This window comes from Drosophila ficusphila, unplaced genomic scaffold, assembly GCF_018152265.1.
Source record: "Drosophila ficusphila isolate 14025-0441.05 unplaced genomic scaffold, ASM1815226v1 contig_127, whole genome shotgun sequence".
Classification (NCBI taxonomy): domain Eukaryota; kingdom Metazoa; phylum Arthropoda; class Insecta; order Diptera; family Drosophilidae; genus Drosophila; species Drosophila ficusphila.
Genome location: NW_025064016.1, coordinates 318538 through 342150, shown reverse-complemented (window position 1 = coordinate 342150; position 23613 = coordinate 318538). Strand labels below are relative to the sequence as shown.

Below are 23613 nucleotides of genomic sequence, written 5' to 3'. Positions count from 1 at the left end.
TTGTACCACATTTGGATTTATTTTTCTGCCTGGAAACATTTGCAATTACACCTCGTCTTAAGTGTGTGGAGATGTATGTGCATATTTTCTATACCTTCTCCATCCTGAAGCCTTCTCCGAATTTCAAATCGTAAGTGGAATATAAAGTGCTTCCTGGAAGGCATATTTATGAAATAATTGCCTTTCTTGAATGGCATCTGGTTCCCAAGAATCGAAACAATTTTATGATTTCAAGTGGATATAATACGAATTTAAGGGGAATACATTTGTTGCTCACCAGTTGAGTTAGATATCTCTAATAATATAAAATGTCTTCTTACATAAACATTTAAAATTGCTTCAAGATTTAATATTGCTTAAAGTGTTAAAATAATAGCAAATTAAAAGCAACACATCTTGCTGACTTGACAATGGCTTAATTGTGAATGGAAAGTTTCCGACCGAAATGTACACACTCTGTGTATTGATTTAGTAACCGAAAGGGCCAAAGCGAAGACATCATCAGATCACGTCCAAGCTGAGAAGCAACTTAATTAAAACCCCCGACAGGTACACACAATTGGCAACTGGAGATGTGACCAGGACGCGGTGACTTTTGGCCAGGCCAATGGCGATTACCAGAAGTCAGGAGACAGAAGTCAGGAGACAGAAGACAGAACTCGCACAGAAATCACTTGACACACGCGCTTGTCACCCGCAGAAAGGAGGAAAAATCAAGGCGGGGTCACGCCAAATGGGGGCGTGGTCTTATAAATTGTCGTTCCTTAAAGACGGTCCCTGACATAAACAGCCAGCCAGCTCAAAAAGTGTGTGCCAAAGTGTGTGTAATGTGTGTCGAATTGTGTGTCTGCGTGTGTATGTGTGTGTGTGCGTGGGCTTGTAGGGCAAACAAAAAAACTGTAGCACACATTTTAGCGCCAAGCGGAAATGCTCGTGCAACAACAAAAACAACAAGAGCGGGAGAAAGTAGAGAAATGTCAACAACAAACAAATGGCTGGCATGTCGACTTAGACAGCTTCAATAAAAAAAGCAAATGTTAGCCCTTTTATAGTTTGTTCCGTTGTTTTTCTTGTTTTTGTAGCTCTGTATGTCAAGCGTCGCTACTTTCTACATTACTTTCACCGTCTTATTTTAACTTCTTGACATTTTAAGCTTGCTTATTTTTTAACACCCATGTTTTGTAACGGGTGGTAAGGCAATCAACATATTGCTCACACCAAAAATGGAAACCATTTGTATTCCACATTTAAACTACCTTCAATTTATTAATTGAATATTGAATCAGTTTCAAAAATAATATATACAAAGTTTCAATATAAAAATAAAAAATATAATTCAATTGGCATAAAATTAATTTGAATTAGAATCAATTTTACAAATATTTATTATTTATATTAACATTTATTATAACATTGATGTTGAAATAGTTTTTTTTTTGCTGCTGATTTTTGTATCAAATATTAAAAATATGCATAAAATGGTAAAATGGGTGTGTGCAACTGATTTCTGTTTCATCTTTTTGGAGCAAAGCCAATGCTTTTAGCTTTCAGCTTTTGTGACTTTAGTCGATTTTTCGTCAAGTGCCCTTTTCTTTGCAGTTTAGGGGTCCTTTTGCATAAACATGTTCATATTTTTGGCTTATATCCTCATGGCCATTTCCCTTCGCCATTTTGTTGCCATGTAAATAATGGTCAGCAGCTGCAGAAACAAAAACGAACCGAGGGGAAAAAAAGGCCAGGAAACCGGATGTTTATGGACCGCCATTTTGGCCACTGGTCGCCATTTTATGCAGTTTCTTGTATGCCAGCGCATCGGAGACGTAGTCACCATGGGAGTGCCACTAGTGCCGCCAGTGCCACCGAAACCATTCGTGCCACATCTCGTATCTTCCAACGATGGCCGCTCCTCCAGAAGCTGCACAGTGATTTAGTGCTTATGGCAAGTTTATAAATTAAATTTAATGAAGCAGCAAGTCGAACTTTTCGCCATTGTTCCGCTGCCACAACCCACACACACACATTTACACACTGCTGGCACACACAAAAAAGGCAACTTATTGATTATGCGACCCCGGATGCTGTCGTTTTTAGCCGTGCGAGGGAAATTTTGATTTAGTTGCCGGCGGTAATGGAAAGTTGGTCCCCCAGTTGGCCTTGCTCCTTGCCCGGCCACTCTTATCTGGGCAAATGGATCAAATTACGCATTTAAGCCTTGACTAACAAATGTCGCCGGCTCTAATTGGCTCTCAAAGCGAGAAGAATCGTTTCGGCCCACAGGCGAGACAATCAGTTTACAAGGACTTCGGGTAGCAATCTCGGCGCCGAATGACATGTACTCATCAATTTCCCAAACGAAAATGTAATTATCGGCAAACGGAGCAACAGAGGTTCGCCTCCTTTAAACTGTGTAGGCTTCCCATCCACAACAACAACAACAACAACAATAACAATGAGGCAGGCGGGCTTATGCAACATAATCCTAGTTTATGACAGTTAGGGGTCCTCGCCTTTGTGGGTGTGTGTATTAGTCTGTGTGTGTGTGTACTGGTGCACTGGTATGAGTTCCTAACGTCCTTTGCAACCAGCAGCTGCTCAACAAACCGTATCCTCGTATATACACACAGTCGCACCATTAGGACATACAAATACTCAAGTGTATATATATATATGGCAAAATACAGTGGTTAAAATATAGAAAAAACACCGGAAGTGGATTTTCTGTGGGATTTATTTTATACGCTTCGTGCTTACTTCTTATTGTTATATCCCCTTTTTAGCAGTAGAGAATTTAATGGTACAACAAATAGAAAGCTCTATTGTGTTAAACCGTTTAGTATAAAATAGATCAAAAATAGTCAAATTATAATGCAGACAATATTGTAGATTAATAGAACCTTATAGTTCATGTCATAAAATATAGTATACTAACAGATAATATTTTAAACTTAATAATAATATTCATACATATTATGAACCATTTGCACTTCCTTGAATGTTGCGGAAGTTCGAGCTGTTGAAACTTTTTGATTTGTTTCGTCACCGATAAGTGAATAATTCCAAAGGATTACAACTTCAGCCCCACCTCGATTAAATGTGTTTTGAACTAGAATGCCCATCTCTCGCAATTCGAGGACATTGTGCCCCGTCAACTGATGATGCCTACATTGTTTATTTCGAAATTCCTGCAGCTTTGACAAGTGACAGAAGCACAAAAGACGCGCCTTCGATAGGGATGTCGATGTCTCTGGATATCCGAGAACACATGTATATATGTATGATGTATATGTATGGGTGTATGGGTGTGCGACCCCGGATCGGATCGAAGATTGCGAATGCGACCCCCTGGATCCCCCCACCCCCTGACCTTCGCTCCACTGCACATCCTTTTGAGCGCCGGCTAAACTGAAGACATCTTTGTGCGGTGCCGCAAAGTGGGGCACCCTTTCCCCCCAGGAGGTGGCACAAAGGTGATGTAGAGTGTGGGTTGTTTTCCCGCAGAGAAAAAGAGAAACTACGAGTGTAGTATGTTTGCTCAATCTCAATCGCACTCACAATTAGACTATAAATATTTGCCAATTGTTTGGCAGGCATTCCTTATTCTGTATATTTTTTAGTGCGGCGGGGCACTGCCAGCAAAAGTTTTCCTCCGCGAAAATTCCAAGGTTGTGAACCGAAGGCAAAAGTTTCTCTGCGGCAGAGGGCAATCTGAAAATATGCGGGCCACTCACACACAAAATTCATGGCATACATTTAGGCGCCGACAAGCCGTTGACAGTTTTCGCCTTTTGCTTCTCAAAAGACGAGAAAAGCCCCAGAATAACTGGCGCTTTTCGAAATCCATTTGCATGTTTTTAAGGCGACTTGTCGATTTTCCCGGCCAATGCATCCAGCCAAGATGACACATGTTCTCGCCCCAAACTTTGGGATGTGCATTTTTTATGCCCGATAAAGGCGACAATAACAAACATTAGCTTGTTTTTACGAACGACCTTTAAGTAGGCAAATCTCCTCCACAATTGCAGCTTCAATCCAAATGAATCGGAAGAGCTGAGGAGTCTTTATTGACACGCCAATGTTTCGGTCGTTGGCAACAGATAGTAACAAAAAAGTTAATGCTTTAAGCCATGATGAACCGATTCGCACGGTTGCAATGTCAATAACCTACGTTAGCCCCATTCTATTTGGGGACCGTAATTGCTCTATTTTCCTCGTCACCACAAAATTGCCTCTTCTTAATTATTTATACCATAAATACCGAATTTCGGGTTGGAACGGGGGAAAGGGAGCGACAGCTGCTGGCAGAGAACAGCAGCCCCAATGCGATTTTACAGTAGGGTTAACAATTTTAATTGCAGCCCCCAAACTACTCGCATCCCAGGACTCAGAAAACGTCGTCTAACACAAAATGCCAAATAGGCCGAGCAGCTGACTTGACTCTCACAATATGTCAGATGAAAAACTGGGTGGGCTGGCAGGGCTGAAAGGGCTGAAAGGTTGGTTGGTTTATGGTGGCCCAAAAAGGGGCGTAACCTCATGACTGGCAGCCTGAAAATGCAGCCATCTGTCGGTTGTTAGTGCTGCACAATGACTCTCCATAGATGAACTTAGATATATCATGTTTGTTGCCCCTCCGGCGGTGCATCAACTGTCTCAAGAGGGGACACTTGTCTTCTGAGACTATTTATCACACACTAATTGTATTCTCAATAATCCCAGCCTCTTCATGAATGCGGAAGCACAAACGTCCACTTGGCTTGCAAGAAAATACATGGCTGAATTCATTTATATTTATATTTCCATTTAAACTTTGAAGTTGAATATGTCTGCAAAGATGGCAGGGTTTCTCTTATTTAAAATATTAAAGTAAAAATGTACATTTCCTGGCTTTAATTTCTTAGAAATTTATGTTGCAATTTAACATATGGATTTCATATGCAAACTTAAGTTATAGTAAAAAAAAAGATAATTATTTAATTATATTTACAATACCTTAATAAAAATGTACACCCATTTTTATGTAACATAGTTTAGGGGTACAAAACTTAAAACTTATTCATAACAATAAAGAATCCATTTTACTGCGCTATGAACTCAACCAAAAAATTTGTACGTCCATTCAAATTTGGACATTAGCAGACTGGCAACGTCAAAGTCGCCACATTGTCCTGCCATTTCCCGGCGGTTACCTTTGTCTTTTAATTTCTTGCTGCCACTGAAATAAATTCTAGCCGAAAAAAAAGACCCCGCTTCTCGTTTTTTCAGCTGACAGTAAATTTCTTGTGCTAAATTTTCACTCAACTGTCAGGAATAGATGCTCCTTCGTCCTTATCCCCGCCTTCCTTCTGTCGTTCCGGGGAAGTTTCTTTGTAGCTGGCCAGCAAGGTAGAAAAAACGCTTCCACCTGTCCCACTTTCTCCCCTGAAGAACCGTCATCCGAACATTTCGCTTTAATTGCGGTCAACGTGGTGCGTCTTTGTCTCCGCCTCTAAGCGGCAAATGGAGAAATTCAAAATGAAAACCAAAAACCGCATTGTGCCCGAGCGAACTCGGCCGCTGCGAGAGCAGCGCTGCATACTTTTGGGTGCATCACGTGCAACGGGGCGTATACTTCTCCTATGAACTCGACACTCAAAAAAAATATTACTCATACCTATGAAGTTGAGAAAGAACAATTCAATAAATTCAATAAAAATATTTTCTATTTATTATTTAAATAATAACTATTCCATTTGCCCCTAAACTTTGTTTTCAGAATATAAACTTAACATTTATTTTCTTTTAAATTAAATCTACAGTTAATTCTTAATAAATATACACTTTTTACTTTATTATTGAAAAGCAAGAGCAAGAACAATTCTATAAAACAAAATATTTTCTATTTATTATTTAAATAATAACTATTCCATTTGCCTCTAAACTTTGTTTTCAGAACATAAACTTAACATTTAATTTCTTTTAAATTTTAAATTGAAAGTGTTCATTCTCCAAATAGTTTTTGCCCTCTTTTATTATTATAGGATATATTTTACAGCTTAAAAAGTGTTCGACAAGTTTTTTACTTCCTTAAAAAAATAGAAAACAAAATATTTACTTTTTTTGGTGGCAAACAAACGACAAAAATGTTATACAAAGTATACAATTCTTTTTTCGAATCTACCAACATGTTGTGACAACTTTTCCGTGAGTGTCTGTCGGGTATCTTTTCATTGGGTTTTCCCTCGTTTTCATGGTCTAGTTTGACGTTATTCAGCGTGTTGTTATTGTTGTTGCCCCGTACCCTTTCGCTTGGTTCGGTTGCATATTGATTCGCAGCGAACGCATTTGCTGCATTTGTCGGCCGTGTTCATCCGCCTGTCGTTTCTTTTTCGTTTCTGGCCAATGTTTTTGCTTGTTTTTTACCTCTTTTCAGTTTATGCTATGCATTTGTTACGTTTGCGGTTTTTGCGCCGCATCCTCTGCGCCGCAGAATGCTTCGATTCCAGTAAAAAAGATACATTTTTTATGCATTCATGTTTTCCTGAAATCTGTTTTTCGTCCCTGATTTTAGTTAAATTTTCAATGGCTTTTAAATAAATTGAATGTTGCATTTTAGTTGAAAACAAACTCTGGAGTCCACTGTATCTACCAGATTAATCTTCATGGCTTTCAATTAAATCCGATACTCGTATGAATTCATGCAAAGGACAGCAGAATTGTTTTTGTATATATAAAGGGAAAAGGAGAACTCATGCAAAATGAAAGCATTTTTATTTAAATTTGAATTTATTTTTTTAAGGATTTTTCATAGTAAATGCTTGAGGGGAATAAATTTGTATAAGCTGTATCTTTTACTACGTGGCTAAATGTAGGGCAATCGAGTCGTTAACCAAATTAGTTTATCCTTTTTCAGCGGTGTACCTTATTACCGAAACCCCCCCACATTATCGTGGCCATAAATTAACATAGTCCCTGGCTCTTGGATGCGCTTAATTGAACTAAAAGTTGATGCTGATATTACGCTTTCCTCGTTGTTTCGCTTGTTTTTAACTTTTTTCTTACTTGAATGTTTTTTACTTTTTCTGGACGCTGCTGATGCGGCCACACATTTATGTGATTTATGGCGGTCGGGAGCAGAACCGAACGAGGAGCTGACCTGCCTGCCATATTTGTGTTTTCCAGCCATTTATGCCATTCAACCATATTGCACAGGCAGCGCTGCATGATTTTTCAAGAATGTCAACCGCGAACAGCTGATTTACGATAAGTGGAAGTTAATTGGTTTACGATTCGCTGAAAAAGTGTTTGTGTGAATTGGATTGAAGGGTTAATGTGGCTTAGCGCATAAGGAGATAACTCCCATGTGGAAAATTTTAATATCAAATTGCGAGCTAAGTGCATTTTTCATATTTATTTAAGCAAAGCTATTTAAAAAGGTTATAAAAAGTGCATATTATTTCTGTATGATCTGATATTTCTGTTATTCCAGAGGCTGTTGTTTTTACAATCACTGTGAGCTGCTCGGCTCAACACCAACAGTGAGTGCAAAAAGTCAGCTGACAGGGAAAACGCTGTACAGCAGTTGTTTTTCGCCACCCGCGGCTCTCGAGGCAAAAGGTTTTGTTTACCAAGCTCCTTTCAATTACAGCAATTTCTCAATTGTTTTCCCCGCTGCCCGAGTTTATTTATTTATTTTTTGTTTGCAAATAATCCAACCCGCTCAGCGGCAACAAGGATTTGATGTGTTAATTAAAATCGCAGCGTTTGTGTACATTGATTAAACTAGATTAATCCAATTTGAATATGGATGCTTTTTCAATTGTTCAGCTATTTATATTGGTATGTTAATCGAATTATTCGCTTAAAGTATTTAATAGTTGCGGGTAAAAAATGAATTGGCTGAATAATTTTATTAATTCTTTGGCGAGGCAACTCGTAAACTAGATTAATTCTATTTTAATATATAAATGCTTTTCATTGTAATGCTATTTGTAGTGCTATTATATTATGTTATTTTAATATACATTTTTCATTGTAATGCTATTTATATTGGAATGGTATTCATACTATTCGCTTAAAGTAATAAAAAGTGGCCGGTAAAAAAATGTATTGGCAAAATAATGTGATTCCACCTTTGGCAAGGCGCCTCGTAAATTTTCGTGGGTTTCGCGTTCGCAAGATTAATTTCTTTTGAAGGCATCTGTGGGGAAAAATCCTTGAAATTATGTAGATGGCGGCTCCGAAGAAAAATGATGTAAAGTGCAGGCCGTGGAGAAAAAATATTACCATCGTTGGTTGGTTCGTTTGGCACAATAAATAAAAGGGGAGCCGGCAGAAAAGCCTCCGTTGTGGGGAAAATTCCTCCAGAAATTAATATATGTACTTTAAAGGAGCCGCACAGACAAGTTGGACCCCGTCTTCAATTAGGGTCAGGATGTGGCCCATCATCTGCGGCTGGCCATCAAATGTGGTAACAGTTTTGGCCAGAAAGCGTTATCGCACTGTTTTGACAACTTCCTCGACACTTTTCGCATTTCACCTGATTGTCGTCGCCGGAAATATATTTCCATTCTATTTTTCCCCCTCCTCAGTCAGCCGCAAATGTGTCGTTGAATCCTCATTTTTTCCCTCTCGAAGTCGTTTTCAAAGTTTTCTTTCGCTGCCGCGGCAATATTTGTGTTGGCCCGAGTTTGCTCATTCACTTTTTCATTCTGATTTATGGCAGCTATGACTTTTTTCGGCTTTTGGCCAAACTATTTTGTGTATATGCCATAAACAAGATTCCTTTGCCAGCCCATTTGTTTTCGGTGAAAGAAACTAAACTTAATGTTGGCTTAAAGACTGGCAGACCTTTAAGCATTTTTCGAACCATATTTATTTAGGTAAATTTCATCAGAACATTTAATTGCAACAAAACTATTTATAAGCAATAAATTTTAATGCTGTGATTATTTGTCTGGGAAAAGTTCAAATTGAGTTTATTAAATATTAAAAAGAAGTGTAAATAAATCAGCAGCTTCAAGCTGTCAGTATTATTATATTTATAGTGGATATACGTTAACTATATTTTATGTGATAATGATGCAGGCGTTCACCCATATTTAATGTGCCAATTATAATTTGGATTTTATTGTATAATATAATTGATGAAATATAAACAGGAGTTGGCAATAAAGCTCTAGTGTTTACGATGCACCACTCAAAGTGTTTATAGAGGTGCAGGGGTACGTAACCATCCGCAGTTAACATCCGCCATCCGCCATCCGCCAGCCAGCAAGGATACCCGATGCAGTCCTTGCGTTAGCTCATTAAAAGCATTCACAGGTGGCAGGCCATTCATTAAATGTTGGCCTCCTCTTATTTTATGTAAGCAAATATTTTTGCAAAATCCCCAACGGCAGGCAGAAACATGAGATCGAGAGAAGGGGGGCCTTTGATTCCCCTGTAGGTCCTTCGAAAGGCTATTTGTTGCAACATTGCCTGCGGCACAACACTTCCTGTTTACACAGACACACACGTCACCTCTCTCCCTCTGCTTTCAATCCATTTGAGCCTCGTATCCTGGTATCGTGGCTTGCCTCGCTTTCCACTGCCTTCGTGGAAAACAAAAGTGTACATTAGCTCGCAGAGGTTTCTGTTTTCAGTACAAAAGCCAGACTAGGAAATGCCTACATATCTGCTAGCTTATTTACACGTATGTGTGCACTCAGAAAAATGTTGATTTCAAAATAAAATAGCTTAGAAAAGTATTAGTTATTAGCTGAACTAACAGAAAACGTTTAATGGGAAATTAAACTCAGAAGAATAGTTCTTAAGATTTTAGTTGATTCCAAATTAATTTAAATACCATAGATTTATTTTGGCTTATTATATTATATATTTTATATTCTATTATTATTTTGGGCATTACCAGAATTTTCAGTGCAAAATGTTATAGTGTTTATTTATATTAGAACAGGAGAAAGTTATAAGCAAGCCTGATAAGCAAAGCTGTGGAACTGGGATGTAAACTCTCGAATTTTGTTGCTTTCATTAACCCAACAAATTGATGTGCATTTGCGGAAAGTTCCCTTGGATAATACCACGTTATTAATGGAGAGTTTAAGTTATGGCACACTGAAATCGTCGAGCAGCTGTCATGGTCAGTTTTCTGCGCTCTGGTGACGCATTAATTATCCTTTGAGACCGCATCGATTTATTCTTGGCCAACACATGGATTAATTGCCAACGACTTTTATGTCGAGTAGCATACATATATTCCCACTTTCAGTCCCCACTTTCTTCCACTTTCGGCTGGATAAAAGTTATGTAATAACACAATTAAGCATTTTCATGCTGAACACTGCCTTTGATTAACAGAAATTCCAAGTCAGCCAAGTGAACGAGTTTCGGGGAAGGAGGAGGTTTTCGCCTCCAGATGAAAGTGGCATTGTGAAGAGAATGCAATTTAATTAAAACGAACAAAATTTCTTTTACTTTCTCTTATTTTTAGTGGAAGCGGAATGTGGGTGCCTTTCGGGAAAATACTGCATATATCTAAGGCTTCATGAGCTTCGAAAATTATTTGCCCGACTCACTGTTTATTTTGACTTTGAGCAGCAAGAAAATTGCTCTGATCTTGTGGGGATTTCCGTCAAGGATTATATTAATTATTTTGAAGGAATTCCGGTTATAATAAATATTTGAAGCATGGCTTTTGATGAGAAATAAACTGGATTGCAGTGGATGTAGGGAAAATGAATGCAAGTGAAGTCCTTAAAACCACTGAAACATTTTCGGCGAAATTTAATGGGAGTCGTTAAGAACGTGACGAAGTGGCACACATAGACACGTTTTCGTAATTAAATTAGCATTAATGGTGTGTCCTTCGCCGGCGCACACGCTTCATTGAATATCGCGCATACGACATGTTGGCCGCATCGCCAGTGTTTATTTATCCGCTGGCCACTTGAGCGAATTTATGATGCAGCTTAAGCACACAATTGTTCGACTATTGAGCCATTTTCGCCACACTCCACAACTCCGCGTTGAATGCCGCGGGATCTCTCCGCTCGCAGCCATTAAATTTCAATTTCAATTTCAATTGCAACGCGGTTGGGTAATTCATTCTCGCCTTTATGACCTGCAACGTGCTGCGTGCCCCTAATTGCCGCTTCAAAAAAAGTATTGCCAAATTTTTATGTTCCCTCTTTTGCCCGCCAAGCGGGCTATAAATAAACAGCCAGGGTGGAAAACCGTCCAAACGACTTTAACTAAATGCTGAACAAAACTTTATTCCAGCTTAATTCTTTGTCCTTGCCAGTCCTTTTCCGTTTTTTTCCCTGTATGCCATAAAAACAGAGGAGCCTTAAAGTGATGGAAGCAAAAAGTTTTCACACAAGTTTAACGAAGTTTTCACACACAAAGCGGGGTTTAAAAACCAAAGTAACAAAGAGTAAAAATGTAAGTTGAGTCAGCACAAAAAGCCTGTGTTTCGAAAATCATGAATGCTCTTTTGTAAATTGACATAACATTTAGGCAATTTTCATTACTTGGTTATATCTTGATTGCTGAAGTGATTGAGCAAAATTTTCTTAGGGAAAATTAAGATAATGTAGAAAATGGAAAGGGTTTTAAGGAACAGTTAGAAATGCAACATATATGATAGAAAAATAAGCAATAAAGATGTTATAAATTAAATAAAGATTATTTTATAACATCATTTTGTTTGTAGACTTATAAAGTTGATAGAATTGCTTTCATCAGAAAACTTGATAGAGGTCCAAAAAGCAGTACCACATAAATTGAAATAAATTCAATAACAAATCAATCTCCGGTTGCCTTTTTATAAAGAAGACCCAATCAATTGAAGGGTATTCTCAGCTGGGTGGCAATGTCGGAAGTTCGGGTTAGGCCAAAAGCACAGACTTGTGGCCGGAAGTGGGGACGTCGGCATCTGTATTTGTGTTCTAGTGTGTTGGTGTTGGTGTGTTGGCTCCGCAGTTCGTACAAGGAGGATGATGGTATAAGTGCTTTTTCAAGCAAATTGCCAATGTAAATGTTGCAGCAACCGACGGCAGCGGTAGTGGCAACAACTAAATGCGGCACCCATAGCAGCTGTGTAAACAACGGCAACAAGAACAGCAAGAACAAGAACAACAACACCCACTGCCAAGAGTAAAGTATTTGCTGATGACGTCAAAAGGCTTGCACACTCACACACACAAACACTTGCACACTTGCAGGCCCATTTTACCCAGCACATTTTCCACCCAAACCCCCAAGCCCCAAATCCCCGCTTTTCCTTTTTCCCAACCTCCGCATTTTGGCCACCGAGCAGACAACTCAACTAACTGCAACTCAATTCTGCAACGGAAAAGCAACGCAACCAAAATGGCCACAACGGCGCTTCCTGGTCGCCGTTTTGCGTTTTGCGTTTTTGCTGAGGCACGCGCAATTTGATTTGATTTTATTGCCACGCCCACTCTGGCAAAGGACATTAATGCTGGTAGTGCTGGAGTGTCTGCAGCGCAGGGATAATGCCATGGAAATAGTTTCGCCCACTGGCACTTGGCGGGAATCAAGGGAAAATAGCACGAAGGCTTACAGCTAAGTCCTCATCTGTTACACAGTTTTACAAATATTATTTAATTATAATTATATTTAATCTAAGCCGTAATCATCTTGCTATGTTTGCATTCTCTAGCTGTTTAGGTATTTAAGGATTTATTTTTTTATTTTATTCATAAAACCTCTATGAATTGGTAATAGAGACATGAACTTATTATTCATTATTCAGCAGGCTTAAGCTATCAAAAAAGTTCAACCGAGTTCGAATCCCACACATTTGTTGCCTTTAGCTCAAGATTGCAGCGAATTTATAATGAACATCTTTGCATTGAGATTGCCTTCCTCCTGTTTCCCTTTTGTCCTGGTTACCATTATACCTGGAAAGCTGAGACGGCAGTGAGGCAATAAATTAGGGTTTCAAAGAAACTGTTTTACAGCCGCCAACTGTGCGTTCAGTGGAGTGCATCTTTATCTTCTGCAATCTTGGCCAGAGACGTAGCTGGATATTTATTAAAGGAGCTTAACCACATTTAAAATTGATTGTGGGGGAAGTCATTTAAGTAATAATACTTTAAGGCTTAATGCAATGCCTTTTAATATCCTTCGTTATACTACACGGTAAATAAAGCTACATATAGGTACATTAAAAATTATTTAATTCAGATTTAAATTACAAACTAATACCATTTAAATACTCAACTTAAAAGGAGTAAATTCTGTTATAAATAGGTATAATTTTTAGCCATCTAGAGGTAACGCCTCTGATTTCGTACCACACTGCGTATGCTTAACGCCTGCCTAATTAGTACATTATGCACTCGCATGTGAAAAGCAGTCGTCGACTCAACTCAATGCCTTCATCTCTTTTTGCCTTCTGCTCCACTTACAGGCTCAGACGTCTTTCCACTTGCAACTGCAACAGCAGCAGCCAAAGCCACAAAGGACACATAGGACAAAGGCAACAACAAACAGCAACAACAACAACAGAAGCAACAAGAGGAACAAATAAGGAAAAAAAAGCAGCAGGGAGCGACGCGAACAAAAGCCAAGCGTGAATGTGGTAGACGCGCGTCGGAGGTTTAGAGGAACGCCTTCACATTGGATTACGCGCAGTTTTACTTTAGAGCGGTGCCAATTAGTGGCCAACAGCAGCAACAACAGCAGCAGCAACAGCACCAGCAGCTCGTGCAGCAGCAATTGCTAGCCCAGCAGCAGCAGCAACTGCAGATCCAGCAGCTGCAGCAACAATTGCTGCTGCAGCGACTCGAGCGTGAGTTGCAGCAGAGTTACTCGTGCCTGCGGCAACGTTGGCTCACCGGCTACGCAGCCCCCCAGCAGCAGCACCAGCAGCACTTGGCCCAGCAGCAGCTCTTCGCCGCCCAGCAGTTGCAGCTGCACCACCAGCAACTGCAGCAGCAGCAACAACAGCAGCAGCAACAGCAGCAGCAACAGCAGCAGCAGCAACAACAGCAGCAGCAGCAGCAGTACAGCTACTACTTCAGTCGCGGCAGCACCAACACCGATCTGGGTCTCGGACTGGGCCTGGGCTTCGGTCTGGGCAGCGGCAACCTAGCCAGGTAATATCTGCTTTATTCTTTTGTCAGAATTTATCAAGGATTATATTAGCTAGTTACTATCCATTTCAAAGTCATTGAAAGCAATGGGGTTTTATTAATCAGATCAATATCACTATCACTTTATCTGTCCCAATTAACCTGTGTCTACATTATCCATTTTTAATAGTTTAAAAATATTATTTTAGCTGGTTACTTTCCATTTAAAATCAATAGAATCAATGGGGTTTTATTAATCGGATTATTTAACGACTTTGGTAGATTTGTTGTTGAAAAAAATCGGTTAAAAATCACAAAATTAAGTAATGAGGCAGTTCGTTAGAGAATTGAAATGCAAACATTTTCTAATTTTTTAACATTTTTAATTTAAATTTGTTATAAAAATATCTAATGAGCTGCATCATTAGTTTATTTTCGATTTTTTGGTCGATGTTTTGTCATTTTTTATGACCCCCGACTTTTCAAAATTTGAAAAAAATGGACTAAAATTATAATAATTAAAATGAATTAGAAATTAATGTTTTTTTTTGCAATGTCTTTGCAGCTGGTACCATCTGCCGTCGACGTCGGCGCACATCTACATCGGCACCACCAGCAGCAGTGGTGGTGGCGCGGCAGCGACTCCCTACCCGTACCCGTACCGCAGCGTGGGCGGATACTCCGGCGGCGGCTATCCGGCGGCGGCACTGATCAACTTCGATGCCTCGCCCACGCCGCTGCTAGCCTCAGCGGGAAGTTCACCGGGCTACTTGCCACCGTTGGCCGTTCCGGCGGCTCTACCGCCACCACCGCCGGCGCCGAGCGTAGCCACCGATTACTACTTCAGCAGCCGGAGCACCCGGACCGTTCCACCGCCCGTCCCGCCCACTCCGGCGGCGGTTGCAGCGGCGGCCTCAGTTTCGGCAGCGGCAGCAGCAGCAGCAGCGGCAGCGGCAGCATCGTCAGCGGTATCCACCTCGCCGTTCCGAGAGTACGGGAGTGCGGCGGAGGAGCTGCAAGCTGGCTATCGCTACAAGGCCACGCCCCGAAGGCGGTACGACGCCTACGACAACTACGGCTATCTGCCGGGCTTCGCCAGCACCACTGAGGACGAGGAGGACCTGCTCGAGGAGTGCCTGCCGCAAGCACTGCTCTCCACGGACTGTTCGAGTCTCGAGGAACTGCGCTTCTTCCACTTGCAGGAGGAGGAGGACGACGAGGAGGAGCACAACCACAACCACAACCACAACAACAGCCGGAGGAACGAGGACGAGGACGACGAGGAGGTGGCCACGCAGCTGGCGCGCATCCTTGACCTTCCCGATTTTCTGCATCCCTACGGCGGCAGCGGCCGGGACAGCCTGCACAGCCACAAGACGCCGCCGCAACACGAGTACCAAGTGGAGCACGGCTCAGCCGCAGCGGGAGGAGGCGCAGCAGCGGGATCAGGATCAGCAGTGGGCTCAGCAGCGGGCAGCCAGTCGCAGCGCATCCTGGAGGATCAGCGCTACCAGCCCTACCAATACACCCAACAGCAACAACAGCAGCAGCAACAGCAGCATCTGCTCAACCAGCAACATCAGCAGCAGCAGCAGCAGCAGCAACATCAGCAACATCAGCAACAGCGACAGCAGCAACACCAGTCGTCGCACTACCCGCAGCAACACCAGCAGCAGCAGCATCAGCAGTTCCTGGGGTCGCAGCAGCAACTGCAGCAGCAGGCGTACCACTCCTACCAGTATCCTTCGCAGGACAGCTGCGAGGGCTTCAACCAGTTCGCCACCAACGCCGGCAGCTGCCTGGGCAACCAGAGAATGATGGTTAGCAAACTGTGGAACAGCTGCTTCCCGGAGTTCACCCCGGACCACGTCCACCGCCACAACTTCTATCTGTGCCAGGTGAGATAACCCTTACTATATCTTATATGTTATAATAAGAAATTAAAATATATAAATAATGTATTTTATTATGCAATGAGCGGGTAGTTCAATCTATAGGAAATGGAATATGGGAATATTTGAACAGAGTTGTTCTCCAAAAGTTAGGAATCTTTAGCAACTGATTGGTTAAATTTGAATAGTTTTTACTGAAAAAGAATTTTTCTTTACATACAAATTAAATTATTTGGATTAATTTCATTATATTGTACCCTTGTTATTAGAAATTACAAAAGCATATCGCTACGTTTTAAATTATACCCTTAGCTCCTTCAATAAACTAGAATTCTGAACTCTAGTTACATTCAATTTGTAGCATTTAAATGAAGTCTTGAATCCTTTAATTTGTTAAATTCCAATACAACAACTTAGAAAATCTTTTCACTTAGCTATTGCTTAGGTTACTTAGATACATATTTATATTAAAAATCCCCTTTAATTATTCAGTGGCAGCGGAACACGCAGGTGCGCATCGTGTACCTGTTCTACCGCTGGATAACGGCCATCACCTGCCTGGCGGCGCTGGTCTGCTCCCTGCTAGACATCGGGCGCACGGATGAGCACTTCGAGCACCACTACGCCAAGTGGTGGATCTACCTGACCCACTGGGGGCTGCTCTTCTGCACGGTGCAGGCGTGGCTGGCCGCCTGGATTGTCACCCAGGGAATGATGGTGGAGCGCGAGGACTTCGAGATTGTGCGCCAGGCGAAGAAGAGCCGACTGCACCATCTGTACTGGGTGCTCTACACCTGTGCCACGGTCTACGCGTTCATTGTGACCATGTGCTACTGGCTATTGGTCCACAATCCTGGTGAGTTTCTTAAACTGCCCTTTCATTTGTAACTATCCTTTCAGTTATAGTAATCCATAGAGTATAATATAAATTGCTTTTTATTTAAAAAAAAAACATCACTTTTACTCAATATTCTAAGTAATAATATATAAATAAGGGATCCTGCGATGACTCATAAAAAGAAAACACATTTTAGAAACGAGGTTTTATGCTGCGCAATGCACATAAAGATTATCACTCATACGCACCGTTGTCTTTACATTTTATTAGCGAATAGTTGTCGTAGCTCTGTTCAAATATATTTAAATATATTCTAAAAGAAAATGTTTCATCACGAAAAATACAAATGACACAACGGATAATTTAAGATATACAAGTAAACACGTGACAATTTATTCAGTGATGAAAGACTTACAAAAAACGAAAACAACCAATGAGATCAGCCCCAGCTTCCCTCCACTCAAAACTCAACCAGGAAAGTAACTTAACCTCCTCCTCCTCCACCTCCTGCTCCTCCTCCACCTCCCTGCTATCCATGGGAATCCAAGGTGTTGACCGCCAGGCGGTGGGCGAAGATGATGCCGCTGACGGTGAAGGCGTAGTTGATGTACATCTTGGCCGATGCCTCCAAGTACTGGTGCGGCAGGTAACCGGTGCGCATGTGGGGCAGGAAGAGCTTCTGGGAGTTGAACATGGCCCACGGGCCGAAGAAGACCAGGCACAGGCTGGCCGGCACATAGTAGCTCATCTGCAGGTGAAAGTACAACGCAATGGCGGACACCACAAAGACAACAAAGCTGGCCAGGATGATGATCCATAGGTTGGCGGTGAGGAAGCTCGGCACCCACAGCCCCAGCAGCGTATAGACGACCATTACCCCGATGCCGACCAGTACGAATGGCCAGGTGAGATCCAGCTCGAGGATGTGCAGACACACGACCAGCAGCGTGAGGCTCTCGAAGATGCAGCCGAAGATGATCCAGTTGAGCGGGAAGGTGAACTGCAGGCGGCGGAAACCGATGAAGGCCAGCGTCAGGTTGATCCACGACAGCAGGAGCAGCAGGACGGACAGGCTGCGGTTGGCCGGATTCAGGTCCGGTCGCCAGCGGTACGTGGAGCCGAGCCACTGCAGCGAACCGAGGGACACCTCGATGCCCAGCAGGACGCACACGTAGGTGCGGAACACGAAGCGCGACGGCTGCTTTCGGCGGATGAACGAGAGCCCGAGGCTGGAGACGGAGGCCTCCTCCTCCTGCAGCTGGCTGCTCCACACACTGGAATCGGCCTCCAAGCGGTTTGTCGAGCGGGAGGATTCAACGGTTCGCACGCTAAAATTCGGGGCTGATACTGATCTGGTTAGACCTAACATACTGGCTGTCAGGCCGAGCTCTCACCTTTGACACTTCGACACACGCCCCTCGCCCGAAAAGAATTACCGGACAAATTGGAGAAGCCCGGAAAGCTGGAAAACCGGAAACCTAAAAAGCTGGAAACCTGGAGAGGGCATGACTGATTTGCAAGAGGACAACCTCGATGGCCTCCGTAACGTGGTGCGTCTGTGGATCTACGGCATCGCGCTCGTCTTCATCGCTCTGGCGATTTTCCTGCTCATCCTGCCGGATCTCCTTCGAGTTGTCCTCCTTCCGGACGCCACGGCCACCATTTGCTTCTTCATCATCGGCCTGTTCATCTTCTGCATCTACGTAAATACGACCTGGTTGAGGCGAAAGTTCCCGGTCAACTGGATCATCAGCTGCCTGATTGCCGCCTGTCTGGCTTTTGGAACGGTCACGGTTCTCCCGGAGGGACATGTTGTTCACGTACTGCTCCTCAGCCTGGAGGTACTCGTAATGATGGTGCTGATCCAGGTGGTTGGCTCCTGGTCGCTGCCCGGCTGTCCGGCGATGACCTACCTCTTGCTCGCCTGGTTCGTGTTCGTGGTGATGACCAGTGTCCTGATGGTCGCCTGCTGTGTCCACCTGCCGGGCAAAGTATACGCCTTCGAGGCAGCCGTTCACTTTGTGCTCTGGCAGATCGCCTTTCCGATCATCGGATTTCAGGCGCAGGTCATCTCCGGCCACTGGGACAACCTGCCGCCCATCCTGGACAGACCTCTGTGCTCCACGGTGCTGCTGATCGACTTTCTCGCCTGCTTCGTCTTCCTGGACTGCGCCGATGACATTGCTTACGAGTACTACTACCTCAGCAAAAAGTCAACGTCTGACTTTCTCGGCAGAGTCATAAAAAGCCAAATGTGAAGGGGGCAAATGGGGATTCCTTTCAAATTGGAGAGCAATCCATAGCAAATAGTTGCTGAGATATTTTTGAGTAGTTATGAAAATGAGTGAAATTTAACAAATGTACAATATAACCCGAGAACTACTGATTTTTGACAAGGATGTTTTACTACATCATTTATTTTCTAAATTATTACAGAATTAATAAAAAGGGATATATATTTTTACTTATAGTCAAGTTTATTTTAAATACCAAAAGGACATTTTCTGTAAACAATAAACATTATAAAAATTATACTTTTACAATACATTAAATTCTTGTTCTTACAATGGCATTCATCTTTCAGAAATCCACAAGATTGATGCTTTAAATATAATGGTCCATGTGCTCAACACGATTATAATGCTGATCGATTTGGCCATAGTGGGTCATCCGATTAAAATGAGCCACGCCTACTTTACCACTGGAATTGGCCTGGCCTATGCCATATTTACAGGCATCTACTTCTTGGCCGGGGGAACAGATAGGTGAGTCCTCACTAAATAGCAGATTAAATAATTATATTTATGATTAGATTAATATAATATTTTTCTTCAGGAAAAACCAAACTGCCATCTACCCGATGATGGACTGGACCAAGCCGGGAAAGGCCATTATAGTGACGGCCTGTGCGATCATCTTCACCTTTTTTGTGCACTTCTGCTGCTACCTCCTCTACCGCGGACGCGTGTGGCTCTTCACCAAGCTGTGCATCCGGGGACGCCACAATCGAGACGGGGAAATGGGCGAGGGTCTCAACGATGACTCCGGCTCGAGGATGGGTGGAGGCGGAGTTGGCGGTGGATCGCTGGCCGGAGTGGGAGGAGGAGGAGGTGGAACAGCTGGTGGCTCGGTGGCTTCCGCTGGCGCTGTGGGCAGCAGCCAGGACTACGCCCACCAGCAGCAGTACCCAATCGCCCACACGGAGCAGCCGCGGGCGGGCAGCCACCAACAGCAGCAGCAGCAGCCACCGGGCAGCTACCAGCTGCCGCCTCAGTACTCCGGCTATCTGCAACAGCCCGTTGTGGCCGGGGTGAATGTCGGGGTGATCAGTGACCAGGGGGTCTACCAACCCATTGGCACGGACACAGGACGCACCAGCGGCGGAGGAGGAGGAGGAGGCGGGGGAGGGGGATCAGCTGATGGCAAGCATAAATCAGTAACGGGATCTGCAACTGGACCGGTAACTGGTTCCGGTTCCGGTTCGGGTTCCGGTTCGGGCTCGGCCTTGACGCGCACCGTGGCCCATTTGGAGGCGTCGCAACGGGAGCAGTTCCTCAATCCCAACAAGATCGTCGAGTACAAGATGTAAAGGCGTTGCACCCGGCACCGGTATACGTTCCACTTGTCCATGAAGTTTCTGGAGAAGCACTGTGCCCAGTGCGAGGCCACCCGCAGTGCCAACTGCGAGGAGCAGCGCCACTTGGCCTGAGCACAGTGGTTAGTTTTTAGAGTTGCTTTCGGAGGCGTCGAGTTCTCCGGAGTTTACCTACCTGCCAGGCCAAATCGTTTGATCCGGCTCAAATCAGCTCAAATATTGCACTTGGGTATTGCTTGTATGTTACATTTTTTTTTGGCAAAGTAGTTTGTAATCGTAGTTTCGTAATTTTGTAAAAGCTTTGCCAATTTTTTAAATGTGTAGACGCTTTTCAGTGTGCCGGAATGGCATACGTATATTAATAGCACCACAAGGGTCTAGACTCTAGAGCATTAGAGATGTTCCTTTAAGTGAAGGATTACCGTTGAGTGTTTTTCGCAATTTGGTTATTTTGGGGAGGTAATCCTTTCGGCAAGTCGTTCCAACAGTTTAAAAAGTTTTAATGGACTAAGTTGAACATAATATATATATATTAAGAGACACACAGTATTTTATTTGAAGCTCTGTTATAGTTATCGTCTTAAAAACGCAATTGTGTTCAGAAAAAAATTATCACACTATCAACAGTTACTTTCGGCCTATAAAAAGTTAAAATGAAAACAAAATGACATACTGCCTACAATGATTTAAGTTAGGAACTTTTTTACATAGATAATTTTACCATTTATCCACTAAAATTTTATATATCGGTGCAGGTGTAAAGCCAGCTCATGCATCAACATCCAGGGTAAAATAACAATTATCGATTGATTTAATTGAAGTGTTATGGCTCTTTTCGAAACCTTGGATTATTGAGCATGGATGTGGTAATTTAAATTGGCAGTTTTTTAAAGGAGCTAAATGGCGCCGAAATTGAAGTAGAGCAAAAAACATTAATTTTAGGATATGCTTGGCATTGGTTTGCTTAGTAATTAGTGAATGATAACATAAAATACGTTTCTTTATATGAATATTTTCCCAGCAAGCTCAATCGCTGCTACAACACTCTAATAAACATTATTCTACAAGGCACGACGTAAAATATTACGAATAACAATATCTGAAATAAATATTTTAGCATACGATGTTGAAAAGTATATTGCAAAAAGATTTACTTTTGACTCAAAACTGAATAAGTACCGAAATTCTTGAACCCTACAGGAACCCAGATGTTTTGCTTTCGTTGTTACTGAGGTCAGTGATTAGATTTATAACCAAACGGAAACCTTTATGTATACGGGTTTAAGTATATTTATGTGTATGTAAATAGTTGATTTCGTTTATGTTGATCGATTTCTATCTATATTCAAATGCAGAGGAAAAAATTAGGGAATCTGTTGAGTAAACAAATCAGATCACGTGAAAAGGTATAGCCAACTTGAGTAAAAATTCAGAAACAGCAATGAAAAATACAACTAAAAATTAAATGCATTGAATAAAACTCGTCAAGAGGAATGTGTTAACAAGCAAAATAATAGCAAACAAGTAACAAAATATTTAACTAAATATACAGAAACAAATGCAAGCAAATAGCATGCCCTAATTATACCTACATAATTAAATACATATATACATGTAAAGCATAGCGAGGTAAAGCGAACAACCATTAATTTTTGATAGATTTACATGAATTGAACACTTTCTCCAACATGAATCCGATCATCCACAGATCTTCAGATATTCTTATTTCTACATTATTTGAATCCGATTTCTTTTTAGACAAATTTTACCAGTTTTGGTTGAGGAACTGAAAATGTGCATCGGTTTTAGATCAGTTTCGCACATTCTCCCGATTTGTTTTCCAAAAATTTAGCATAAATGTATAAATGAATGTTTATATAGACTGAATATTATTAAAACAAAGAAAAAATTTAAAAAAAATTAAAATAAACTAACATAACAGGTAAAAAGAAAACGTTTAAACCTTTTTGGAATTGTAAAAACGTAAACCAAAAACAACAATTTCATATTAGCCACAACATAAAACAGTAAACACATATCAACAATTAGACAAGATCATTCTAAAACTAAAAATATTTAAATAGACGAAAACCAGAAGTTTCAAATAAAACAAATCAAAGTTGACCTCATCAAGAACCACACATAAAAAACGCAGAGTAAGAAATTATAACTTGCATAAAAAACAATGTATAAATGTTAAACAATCATTATAAAGTATGTATATGCAGAATATATTTAGCAGAGAAAAAATTCAAATATTATATTTTGTAGATTTTTAGTAAATTAGAAGTGAGCGAATACGAAACCAAATGTCAACACACATGCATATGTCTACAAAGTATTTATCCCAAATATATACATCCCCCCATACCCTTTAAACAAATGTAGCTCAGCTCTCTGTACCCAAGTTGAGAATTAGAGTTGAAGTTGTTGATTGAACAAATGAAGAAATGGAAAAGCTTTAAGAAACCCAAATGATTGGAGGAAACTTTTATACACCGACATAAAAGTTTATTTAAATTGCTCAAACGAGTTCTTAGCGAGGAGTTGGCTCAACTGGAAGTACATGAAAGGCTCAACAGAATTCAGTATTAGCAAAAGGCAAGGCGAGTATACAAAAAGGAAATCAAAATGTTATTAACAAAGCACACCAAAAATAATACCTTAAAAAACTGCATGTGTTTATGGAGAAATAAAATTTCAATGTTGTGAAATTTGAACAAAACAAAAAAAGACATGCAAATTGTTTACTTCAAAAGTATTTCTGCGCATTTAAGCAAAATCGAAAAACAGTGCTTCATCATTTCAACCTATAAAGAGTCGAAGTTTTGCTAAGCAATTAAAAACAAAGTAAAGAAACAAGATTTCAATAAACAAAAAACAAATATGAAAACCAAAACGAAAACGAAAAAAAAATAAATAAATTGTTAGAAAACCATGAAAGTGTAAACGCTAATGGATGTCATGCATTTTAAAAGCATAGCAAAAGCTAAACTATTATATTACCAACAAGAAGACAACACAAAATTCATTAACTTGCGTACGTAAGTATGTTTGTATGTGCGTACATGCATAATATAATATATTATTAAAATTATTATGTATTTCAAGCAAAGAATTGTGAATTAGTAATAAACAGAAACAAAATGTCAAGCAAAATGGTAAATAAAAAATGTACAATACAAAAAAAAACGAAGTCTTTAGTTTATT

At 41.2% G+C, this 23613-nt stretch overlaps 3 protein-coding genes across 3 annotated transcripts; 2 read left to right on the top strand and 1 right to left on the bottom strand.

The window, feature by feature from the left end:
* Positions 1 to 12013: 12013 nt before the first annotated feature.
* On the top strand, positions 12014 to 23561 carry LOC108092604. Its single transcript, XM_043209445.1, has 6 exons — positions 12014 to 12132; positions 13611 to 14102; positions 14644 to 15976; positions 16463 to 16826; positions 19393 to 19573; positions 19644 to 23561. Exons 1-6 carry the CDS (start codon positions 12014 to 12016, stop codon positions 20395 to 20397), a joined length of 3243 nt encoding a protein of 1080 aa, XP_043065380.1. The 3' UTR covers positions 20398 to 23561.
* On the bottom strand, positions 17171 to 18189 carry LOC108092665. The gene has a single exon (XM_017192328.2). It carries the CDS (start codon positions 18175 to 18177, stop codon positions 17338 to 17340), a length of 840 nt encoding a protein of 279 aa, XP_017047817.2. The 5' UTR covers positions 18178 to 18189; the 3' UTR covers positions 17171 to 17337.
* Positions 18207 to 19204, top strand: LOC108092666. The gene has a single exon (XM_017192329.1). It carries the CDS (start codon positions 18314 to 18316, stop codon positions 19064 to 19066), a length of 753 nt encoding a protein of 250 aa, XP_017047818.1. The 5' UTR covers positions 18207 to 18313; the 3' UTR covers positions 19067 to 19204.
* Positions 23562 to 23613: the final 52 nt, after the last annotated feature.

Excerpts from the sequence above, each read along its gene's own strand:
- LOC108092604 (XM_043209445.1), top strand. The coding sequence starts at position 12,014 with ATGTTGCAGCAACCGACGGCAGCGGTAGTGGCAACAACTAAATGCGGC. Across the intron at positions 16,827-19,392 it reads GCTATTGGTCCACAATCCTG|AAATCCACAAGATTGATGCT; the intron begins GTGAGTTTCTTA and ends TTCATCTTTCAG. Across the intron at positions 19,574-19,643 it reads TTGGCCGGGGGAACAGATAG|GAAAAACCAAACTGCCATCT; the intron begins GTGAGTCCTCAC and ends ATTTTTCTTCAG.
- LOC108092665 (XM_017192328.2), bottom strand. The coding sequence starts at position 18,177 with ATGTTAGGTCTAACCAGATCAGTATCAGCCCCGAATTTTAGCGTGCGA.
- LOC108092666 (XM_017192329.1), top strand. The coding sequence starts at position 18,314 with ATGACTGATTTGCAAGAGGACAACCTCGATGGCCTCCGTAACGTGGTG.